The sequence below is a fragment of the Rosa chinensis genome, chromosome 2, assembly GCF_002994745.2.
Source record: "Rosa chinensis cultivar Old Blush chromosome 2, RchiOBHm-V2, whole genome shotgun sequence".
NCBI classification, from domain to species: Eukaryota; Viridiplantae; Streptophyta; class Magnoliopsida; order Rosales; family Rosaceae; genus Rosa; species Rosa chinensis.
The window spans coordinates 12,482,488-12,493,558 of NC_037089.1; the positions used below are offsets into that span (position 1 = coordinate 12,482,488).

At 37.8% G+C, this 11,071-nt stretch overlaps 2 protein-coding genes across 2 annotated transcripts; both read right to left on the reverse strand.

The window, feature by feature from the left end:
• Positions 1–1,952: 1,952 nt before the first annotated feature.
• Positions 1,953–3,195, reverse strand: LOC112187064 (bZIP transcription factor 44). The gene has a single exon (XM_024325698.2). The coding sequence runs from the start codon at positions 2,628–2,630 to the stop codon at positions 2,160–2,162; it is 471 nt and encodes a 156-aa protein (XP_024181466.1). The 5' UTR covers positions 2,631–3,195; the 3' UTR covers positions 1,953–2,159.
• Positions 3,196–7,095: 3,900 nt separating this feature from the next.
• Positions 7,096–9,834, reverse strand: LOC112187594 (mitogen-activated protein kinase 7). The gene is made up of 3 exons (XM_024326458.2): positions 9,445–9,834; positions 8,384–8,810; positions 7,096–8,057 (listed from the first exon to the last, which is right to left on the reverse strand). Exons 2-3 carry the CDS (start codon positions 8,804–8,806, stop codon positions 7,368–7,370), a joined length of 1,113 nt encoding a protein of 370 aa, XP_024182226.1. The 5' UTR covers positions 8,807–8,810; positions 9,445–9,834; the 3' UTR covers positions 7,096–7,367.
• Between the last annotated feature and the right edge of the window lie 1,237 nt (positions 9,835–11,071).

Genomic DNA, 11,071 nt, shown 5'->3' on the forward strand with positions numbered 1-11,071 from the left:
ATTAGGTAGGCAGATGAAGCATACTTTTGTTTAAGAACAGAAAAACCTACACTATAGCGATCAAAGAATATTCTTAACTTTGTTAAGCTCGTGTTAGCTTTGCTGTCATAGTTGGTTGGCCACTTGCTTTCATCATCTCCCATTTGATATTAAAACTAATCGTGCAATTAGACTTGCCCTTTCGGTTGGTGAAGTGGGTATTAGGGTTTACAAAGTATACTTGATGGTTAATGCCTCTATTAGATCAATTCTCAGTTTTTTGTTTTTAGCTTTCGCTAGCCGTCTAAATTGTGAAGTAGGGATTAATAAGCCAATGACCAAGTGTTCAAGTACATACCTATGACCGAGTATACTTTAGTTATCAAGCAAAACCCACAATATAAACGTTGGCTATAGAATAGTTAATAATAATCTAGGCTCATAGTGCCTAAGTTTAAATTAATTATCTCTTAAAACCTTGACCTCATGGCTTCAAATTAGGTTTGTTAAAGAAGTCTTTTCTATCTCAAGTAGCAAACCTAATTCTGTGGTAATGGGCACTGTTTGCTTGCCAACAGGATATATATTAGGCACTCATTTTCTGACTTTTTTTCCTTTTTTGACATTAGTATTATGGTCAAACTCTAATTTTGTTTTATATTGATATAATTACAGAGAATAAGATTCATTCCCGATAAGTTCTGAAATGTCACTGGATTTGTCTTCCAACAATATTAATTTACTTTTACTTTTTGGTAGAGAATTAGCTGATAGACTTATTTATTTCAGGGTAGTCTCTTTGTAAGTTTTTCTCTTTGAAGTAGTTATTCATAAACCATTGAATATTGATTTTAACATATCAAATAACACTATGTTATTTAGTTTTTGTCTAAATTACAATTATGTTCCGTTTTCAGGGACAGTCTAGGCACTTTTGTGCATTTAGTTTTTGCATTTGGTCTGGTTTTGTCGGCTTAATTCTCAGTGGATCTAAGTGTACACCAATTGAGGTCTCTAGGAAGCTAGGTTTATTGGTTAAAGAGTTAGGTGGGGAGGGCCGGATCTTTCTAGCGCCTCCGGCGTAGTACCAAAGGGGGATTCCCACTATGTCTACGTAGACTATTGATTATACAATGAGTGGGTCTAGTTTCAATGTACCATTGTGGGTACTACCACTATCTTCTTGTCTGTCTATAAATGGTAGCGGAAGGGTATGTAATAGTCTATTCTGGCTTTTGATGAATATATATTTGCCCTACGGGCTCCTTTAAAAAAAATATATATATATATCAAAAGTACGAACATCATCAGATAGTGATGAAGGTTAGATAGAATCCAATTTGATATATATCATAACTTTATTAACAAATATCATTACAAACAACAATTTCAAACATATGTGGCTGATGGCAAACAGAAGCAGAGAAGATTTTGGAACGGTTGAATCGGTGCATATGTGTTCGAATTGTCTAAAATTTAAATTGTTACGAGTTTAGATCATGGTATTCTTTTGAAATTCATAGTATCTCGTTTTCAAAAAAAAAAAAAAAAAACAACTTGTAAGACTCGGCAACTTTACCAATCAGTTAGGGTGACGATCGACACACCTTTGTGTTCATATATATGAAAATTTTGGACCATCATCATTAACAATGGCTAAAGAGCCTCGACATTGTTTATGTGAAAGCATTCCTCTGGATATTATTTACAAACAGCTTTCCCCCCACCAAGAAAGCACCCAAATTTAAATATCAGACTCTAGAGTCCACTAAATTTGTCTTACCCATACAGTCCAATAATGAAAACCATACAAAACCAGTAAACAATAATGCCACTTTTCTATGCTTAGTTCTTTTGTCCAACTCCAATCATATTGCTCATCGGCTCATCCCATACGCCATCACTAATCACATAGCAGCAATCAAACATTTAAAACTGGAAATATATGCAGCTGGAGAAGAAAACAAACACAGTTTTCGAAAAGTGTTTCCACTTCTTTATTCCCCATTGATTGCAACAAGCCCATAAAAGATTGATTACAAATCCAAAACCCTTGGCTCATATAATAGCAACAAATTTACACATGCCATAGTGTTCTGAGTTACACCTTTCAATAATTTAACTCAAAAAAAAAGAAAAGAAAAAAACATTATCAACCAAACAAATGAACCCAATTAAGTTTAGCACATGAACATGTCAACTGGTTGATTGAAGCAGAGATTACTCCATGGATTAAGAAACCCATCACCACCAAACTGAGCACTCAAGTCTTCTTCTTCATTCTCCAAAAGCCATTTACTCGAGTCAATATAGTCCAGAATATCATTCAGACTCTGCAACCTGTTGCTGAGCTCAGCCATCTGGGCTCTGAGCACACAGTTCTCAGCCTCAAGGTTCAGGTAGAGCTGGTTTGTGACATTGATGCTTGTAAGGATTTGGTTGTTCTCTTTCATTAACAGACCAACTTGGGCCGTCAGATCAGTCAGGTGCTCCTGCTTTCGCATCCGAGACCGGCGCGCCGATTCCCTATTAGACACCATTCTCTTCCGCTTCCTCTGGTCCATGACCTGATGAAGACCCTCTTGATCGGAGCCGGAGTTCATAATCTGAAGCGCGCTGGAGCCAGATGAGTTCCCACTAGAAGTAGCCATGCAGATGCTTATTATGTTTAAAAAGGTAAAAACAACTTAAATAAGAAATAGGCTAGGGTAGTAGTCTAGAAAATGTGATGCAAAGCTAGTTTATATATTAAGGTTTTGGTTTTGAGGTCAGTTGTTCATGAAAAAACGTAGAACCAGTAGAGGAAGACAACGGAGAAGGATTGAACTAAATGGGTCCTGCGTCTGAGTGCGGAGTTTATCATAAACCCAGAGAGGAGAACTTCACTGAGTACAGGAGACATCAATCTAGCTCAAACATGAAGAGCTGGATATGTATATATTAAGCATTAGAGAAGCTAGGACCAAACTAAGAGAGCTTTATTGGTATGTGAGAAAACACAACAATCAAAGCTTTAAGAACACACAGGTTTTCAGAACCAGTGGAACAGAGAGAGATAGAGATAGAGAGACCAAATTTTTATGGTAGGAAGAAAGATAAGGAAGAGGAGGTTTTGAATGGTGGTAGAGGGTTGAATATATAGATCAGGAATGCCCATTGTAAAGGAATAAACTATTAGGAAACTAATATGATAAGCATATAAGATTAAGAAACAAGGGGAATGATTAATATATATAATGCAGCTCCAAACTAAGGGCCAGGTCCTCTGTACTTGATCAGTGAGGCAAATTAGGTTGAGGTTTTTTCTTGTTTCCTTATTCTCCAAGTTGCAATTACTTAAGGAAGAAATATATTCAATTGGGTGAAAAGGCTAAATGCAATCTGAGGATTCTGAGCAGTACAATGGCACATGCAGTGTGGTCAGAATTCTGATAGCTGGTCCCTAAGAATTGATAAAGTATAAGGTTTTACATGGCCAGCAATGGCAGCTTAGCTGTGTTTGTTTTTTTTTGAAAGGAAAAAGGCAGAGCGAAGCAAAACCCTTCCTGGATTGTTGGTGAACTATTTATATCATGTGTATTTATGCTGATTTTATACATAATAAATTTGAGAATGTAAAGCATTCTGTTTCTTTTATGTGTAAACAGAGATCTAGCTGGAAAACTTCATAATGGGGTTTTTTTGGGTCCTATTCTAATTTGTAATTGGTTGAAGTCTACTCTGTTTCCACTAACGTAAGTATTGCATGCTCAAAAGTATCATAGGATATCCCTCTTGGAAATACATGTGCTTAATTGGTTACAGTTACTTTATACTTTTCAAGTTTACTTTCCTTCACATATTTATAAAGGGATTAATTTGATCTTACTGATTTACAAAAATATTTAAAATACTTTCAAATCTAACTTTTAGGTACAGGTACTTATTAATATTTATCGAAATTTCAATAGGGAATTAATATTTTCTCTATAATCCCGTAAAACTGTACTAAAATTTCTACTGATACTGAAACTCTTACGTCTTGGTATTTATGCAAATTCGATTAGTTAACAGGAACACAAAGGAAATATCCGAGAAGAAAGAAATGGATCCAAAAGCAACTTTGTGGTGCCTTAGAAATTAAGCACATTGTCTCGCAACTTGCAAGTTGCCCTTGGGTCTCAAATGGTGTGCTTCTTTTGTCATGCACTTTGTGAGTGACATGCTTTTCTAGTAGGATGGTGGTGAGTACTGTTTCTTTAATCTGTCTGCCCAAAAGTTCTTCAAAAGCAGCAGCTTGATAATAAGTTCTTTTCCTTGCTATACTTCAGCATATAATGACTACATGCTTACTAACTTTCCCGATGCCTAATCAGGTGTGCCTAGCTTGATATGTACAAGACATGAAGAGAAGAAAGGATAAGGTTAAAGAAGCCTTGGAGGTGGCTAATCTTCTGACGCGGTATGAGGAAATTTGTTTAGACTTTAGATAATCATAAGTCACGGATTTAATAGCATCTTATGTAACTGTATAGGCGTGTTAACCACCATGATGATCAACACATAATAGGGTTAACACGCCTTAACTTCTTTGAAATTAAAGACCTTCATAGATGCATTTTTGACTTCTTTGAAGGAATTAATATAAATTCAAGCATGATTAATTAGCTAGCTGGAGGCTAATGGACCAGGCTGGCAAGAATATTTCTTGATTTTTGTAGCTATACGGCCATCATTTCCAAATTCCAATCATTTAATTTTGATATGATAGGAATTTGCTAAAAGAGCTCAGATATACATTATTCTTTGTACGTCATAAGGATACATTGTACTTCATAGCCGATGCTCGGCTCTATTAGTTGCGTCTTTGCCTTCTCCATAATAGAAGTCCTCCAAACTCTCTTCCTTATGTTTATTTCTTCTTTCCTTTGTTAGTTTGTATGGAGCTCTTCTTTTAGGCAAAAGAAATACGAACAATACTCTTTCTAGTGATAGATAATAATTCGTTGTGTCTATCGGAATTGAACTAAATTCTTGTCAGGTATCTCTTCTTTTCCCATCTAATTTTCGATCTGTCCACAAAAAAAAAAATCCTCCAGTAAAATCTATGCTAGTGCTGCACTCGCTGTCCTTAGTAACTAGTTTTTCATTATCTTTTCATTAGGATAGAAGTTTTTTTTTTTTGATCAAGAAGAGACTTCATTAATAATGAACTGGTTACAATGAGTTTGGGCAACATCTCTAACACAGAAATGGCCACTGGAATTCACACTAGAAATCCATACTGACTGACTGACTCAACTACAAACTAAAACTTACACAACAACTAAAAGGCAGAGACAACTTGCGCAGGAGCAGTGAATGCCAAACTCACAACTTCGTCAACACTAACTCGCCACCCAGAGTCCTCATGACCTGCCTTTGATTGACCAAGTCTACACTCGTTGTGACTTCGAACCCAACCAAAGTGAAATGCTGGACCATCAGACCTGAGACTAAACTAAACCCAACTCCATTGCTACCTGAATGTCAACACCAGCAATCCACAAATGCTCCAAATCGCCATCACCTCCGACCCGAAACCAGAAAGGAACGACCCCCTAGAAGGCCAAGGATGATTGTCTATGCTAGTATGCCACAGCCAGACATTTTCGCCACCGCTGCTGACCCAACTCCAGAACAGGAACGACCCTCTAGACCGCCGAAGAGAAGATTGTCTATGCCAAAAGTTGCAGTGCACCGACCCAATAGCTAACTTAAAAACCGAAAAACAAAATCAAAAAAACCCAGCCCTGAAAACTAATAATAACTTCCCACCAACACGGGCCCAACACATATAACCCGGCCCAAGCCAATTCTAATTAAAAAAAACAAAGAACATAAATATAAATTAAAATAGTTTGGGCCCAAAGCATTTGCCAGGCCCACAAAGTTCTTAACCCAAGCCCATGTCTAGATTTGCAGCCACCACACCGGTTGCTCCCTTGGAATCCCGTCGCCCGCCTTCCGCCATCGACACCCCTACCTCTGCATTCCACGACCTGTGCCAACCAACCCAGCACTAGACAGACCAAACCCAGCACCGGCGCTTCACCGTGACCTACAACCAGGCCAAACCAACGGCAAGTCGAATCCAAATCCGCTTCCCACCCAATCCGGCCGCTCGGATCTATCCCTACTGGCAAGACCCCGAGGCGGAGACCTACCAGATAGCACCCTGAAGACCACGACCGCCGTTGCAAACCACTGAATCCCCACCGGCTTTCCCATCTATAGCGTCCGGAACCCAGCGAACCAACACCTGATTTCGGCAACATCTGATCTCCACACAGACTAGGCATACTAGAGGACCATCAAACGACCCATCCACCTTGAAAAGCCCGTTCGACGCCGCCGCCACGAGGGCGTGCCGTCGGACAAGGCAAGACGGCACACTGGAGAGAGCCAAGCGCGTTAGGGTTTTTTTTTGAGAGAGTAAGTTTCAATGTTTTAATTTAGTCATTAAATGTTAAATTTCAATTCATAATATTAAATATAAGAACAGGGAACCATAAATTTCTTGTTTACTAGGTCATCGGTGACCACTACTTGTAGTACGTTCTAAAGCAAGAAACTTTGGGCTTCATCACAGCCGATGGAACATGCCCTTTAGGCTTTGAGCCGGCCTGTGTTTATAGTGGTAGTCTTGGACCTTGTACTTTGCATTGGGCTTTTATCATCCAAAAACAAACCCACATTTTGATCTCAAATCCATTTCACCGCTTATGACATTACAGCTAGAGCAAAGGAAAGGCTAGAATTGACACATACCCAATTTCATTCTCCAATACAGTACTTAATCAAGAGAACCAACATTCTGTTTGAGCTGAAATCCAGTTCTCCGACACCTCAAAACTAGGGTATGTCAAGTGTTAACAGGGTTTCAGAAGGATAGTAGCATTCGAAACTTGAAAGAAATGAGTTTGGCTGTGATCACATTGAAGGGCTCAAAGTCGAGAGCAACAAGAAACCCTAAAAAGTGCAAGTAGACGGTTGTCATGAGTTGGACAACACATGAAAGGAATTCACTCTGCATTTTGTGGAAGAATGAGCAACTGTAAATGACCATGCACGGAGGAGAGGAAGGAAAAGAACAGATGCAATTTTATTCAATTCCTTCAGTTTCTCAAAGGAAGTGCCTTACATGATCGATAATACAGGACCATAGTCTCAGACTAGGGATAAACAAGCATAGTTATATACAGAGTTACAAGATAGCAATGTCCCGTTGCAGAGACCTCAAACTACCAAACAGACAACGTGAAACAAAATCTTGGTAAAACCAATATCAGGACTAACACCTTATATTTTCTCAAATGCCCACAAAGAAACATTACATTGTTGAGGAATTAAAGCCTTTTGACATTTACCTAGGTAAAAGGGTCGGAAGAAGCAGCTTCTGGATGGTAGTGAAGCATCTCGTTCCACATCATCTCCCGAATCATATGTTCGCCTAAACTCTCATCTATGTCGAGGTTGATCGGAACATGAACAAGAGGATTGCTTCTGGGATCATATAGCCCTGACATGTAAGGATGTTGGAGTGCTTCCGAGACGGTGATTCTCTTAGTTGGATCAAACACAAGCATCCTTCGCAACAAATCTATAGCCAAAGGATCGGCTTGAGGGTACAGACGGGAGAAATGTGTCCCCCTTGAATAGGGCAGTGACTTGATGAACTTCCTGGCTTTCTGATTGTCAATGAATGCGAGATCAGGTTCATGCTGGCTACCAAGAACATTGATAATTAGTTTTAGTTGGTTGAGGCATTCAGTTCCGGGAAAGATTGGCTTTCGGCCAAGAATCTCAGCAAAGATACATCCTACCGACCAGACGTCAATGGATGTTCCGTAATTGTCACAGCACAGTAGCAGCTCTGGTGCACGATACCAGCGAGTGACAACATACTCTGTCATGAACTGGTCATTACCTCTGCTGGTTCGGGCCAACCCAAAATCACATATCTTTAAGTCGCAGTTAGCATTGATGAGCAGGTTCCCAGGCTTCAAGTCTCGGTGAAGAATGTTTGCTGAATGAAGATACTTGAGCCCCCTAAGCAGCTGCAATGCATACTCCAAATTAATAATTACTAGAAGCAATAGAGCTCAAAATTAACTGATACTTGGTATACGTGGAATCACATTTTCTCAAGCCCAAGTGCTGAGTTCCACATACGAAAATGTAAGAGGCTGCAATGTCTCTCATACTTGGTTAAAATACACTTTAGTTGATGCGTTCTAGTCATTAAGTTTGTGTTCCTTTTTCCCAGAACCATGGACGTCTCCATGAATTAGTACAGCAGAAATTTAGCATTAACTAACTAGGATGACTACTTGAAAGAAGAACAAATGAGTGAACATAACAATAGTTTAGAGAAATCTAATACCTGAAATAGAAAGTATTTGCAATGGTCAGTGGAAAGTGGCTGTGAAGACTTTATAATTTGGTGAAGATCAGTATCCATGAGCTCGTACACAAAATACACGTCCTTGAAACTTGTCCTGTGGATAGGCATCATAACATCCTTCAAAGCAATCACATTCTCGTGCTGGATATTTCTAAGTAGCTTCAACTCCCTCAGTGTCCTCAATGCATCAATGCGGTTCTCAAACACGTTATGGATCTTCTTGATTGCAACTTTCTCATTCGTTTCCCTGTTGATGGACGAGCAGACTACACCATATGCTCCTCTCCCTATGGGTTTGATCGGAACATACTTGGAATCAACCTCGAACAACGTTTGCCACATTGAGTAATATTGCTTCCCCCGTTGCCTGATTCCATTCGGAGGCTCCACTAAAGTTGCCATTTCCCTGCAAATCACCATATAATAATCTAAATCACTCAATACCCATCATAACTTGAGCCACAGAAACCTCGAAATGACTTTCAAAACCAACAAAGTTTACTATGAACAACATGATTCCTTACAGAAAAAAGCTGGTTGGAACAGGAAATATAGCCAAGTGAGAAAAATTAAATAGCATGACGTGCAATAAGTAAAACACAATATGCAGGTATAAAAGACCTCTCTTTTGAATAGAATCAATTCTTACTTGCCCCTTCTACTTCTGGGTTTTGATCTTTTCCAGTCACCCTGTTCCTAGTTTATGTTATTCTTGTTACTTTTCTCCTACTTTTTCAAATTATAAACAATTTCATTTCCACTTTCTGCCTTCTTCTCTTTACATAAAACCCCACTCTGTACACTCTGCCAGCTCCCAAAGTCCTAATCTCTCGTCCTTTACTTCCTTACCCAGCAATTCTCCAATCCCATTCACACCAAAAAAAAAGTCTCAAACTTTCAAACCCAACCCCTCCAAAACTCACACCCCAATACCCAATTCACAAATTCAAGACTCAATTCCATTACTTATTTACTTTACACCATAATCAACCACAAAAAAAAAAAAAAAAAAAACAGAAGAGAAGAAAGAGCAGCCTCACCTCAATAACTGGCAACAAACATTAAAACCAGCAAAGATCCTACAAACACGTAGATCGTTCCTTATCCAATATAAATCACTTCAAATATCACGGTGATCGGATCACTCGATCCTTATTTCTTCAAAGAGATCTTAGCGAGACAGAGCAGAGAATATAGATAGAGAGAAGGGTTGAAGATAGTTATTTAGATAAAGAATGGGGTTTTGAGGGGAAGGAATGGGGAAGAGGATGAGAGTACCCAAACCCAAACTCATCCATTAGAGTACCACACGGAAAAATTCACAACGTATATAACTGCACAGAAACGACAGCTCAAAGATCTCTTTCGGTGTTCTTTCCTTCTCTTGTTTTTTCTTCATGCACAATCAAAATCCCCGTCATGGAGTGGAAGTAAAACACGCCTCACTTCAGCTCGGCTCAAGTCAACCCATCTTTCACTTGTTACAGTGACCGGCGCAGTCCCACTCAGCCATCTGTTCTCTGCCTTGTTTTCAACACCATAATGTTTCTTTGGAAAACGACTTTGGATAATCTTATGGTATACGTTATTTGTCATTCGATTTGATTTTAGTGTTTAATTCTTATGGGAAGAGAGTTGATCGAATACCTAAGAGAAACTTAATTCTTACGGGGAGTCTTTTTAATGAGGATTAATTCAGGATTTTCTAATCAATAATTTGGAATACATACTTTTGATTACATTACGACAAATCAATCGTTAGATGTTTATGTATGCATGAGTAAATTACTTTTGAAAATTTTATTTCAAATTGTTAATGGTTAAGGTACCGTACTAGATCAAATTAATGGACGAACCAAATCTGTCAAACATGAACTGTTCATGTTTATAATTGATGAATCACAATTATTTGGTTGAAATATTGCATAAATGATCTACACATAAATATCTAAACATGTTGATTTGCATAAGTGTGATAAAAAATTAAGTTTAACACAAAAGTCTCCAACTAGTTCTCATTTTAGTGATCCTCATTAGAAGGGCTCTCACATATTATTAAAGAATTCTTCATTTAGCTAGTAATCGTATATTTTTAACATGAAAATCTCAAATATATAAATCTTCATGAAATATTAAGTAAAATTACTCGAAAGTTTGATACAATTCCTCTTAAATGTGATTTAAGCCAAAAGCATTAGCATTGCATGTTCCCCATTTGGACGTGTATATGACAAAATTGTTGAGTATCTCTTAAGCTGCCCTAAAGCTGAAAAGGTTCTACATCAATTGTTTGGATAATTTTATTTTTCGATCAGGTTATGGTTTAAATTAGTGAGCCTCAAAAAATCATTCAACTTTTATTTCTCAGACTCAGTAATTTTTTTATAATGAAATTATAGTTCCTTTTTTTTTCTAAAAAGCAAAAATCTAACAAAAAGAAGTTGTATAAATCAATATCAAAAAATGTTTCACATAAGCAAAACATTTGAAATATTTAAAATCTCTCTTCGCAAAAAAAAAAAAAAAAAAAAATTTAAAATCTCACTCCGACTTATAACATTTAAGATTCTACCACGTTACAACCAACTCTGAAATCTTAACCTATATTGCCTATAGAATATGCAACCCATTTAAGGGATAGACTTTTCCATTAATGTAACAATCATG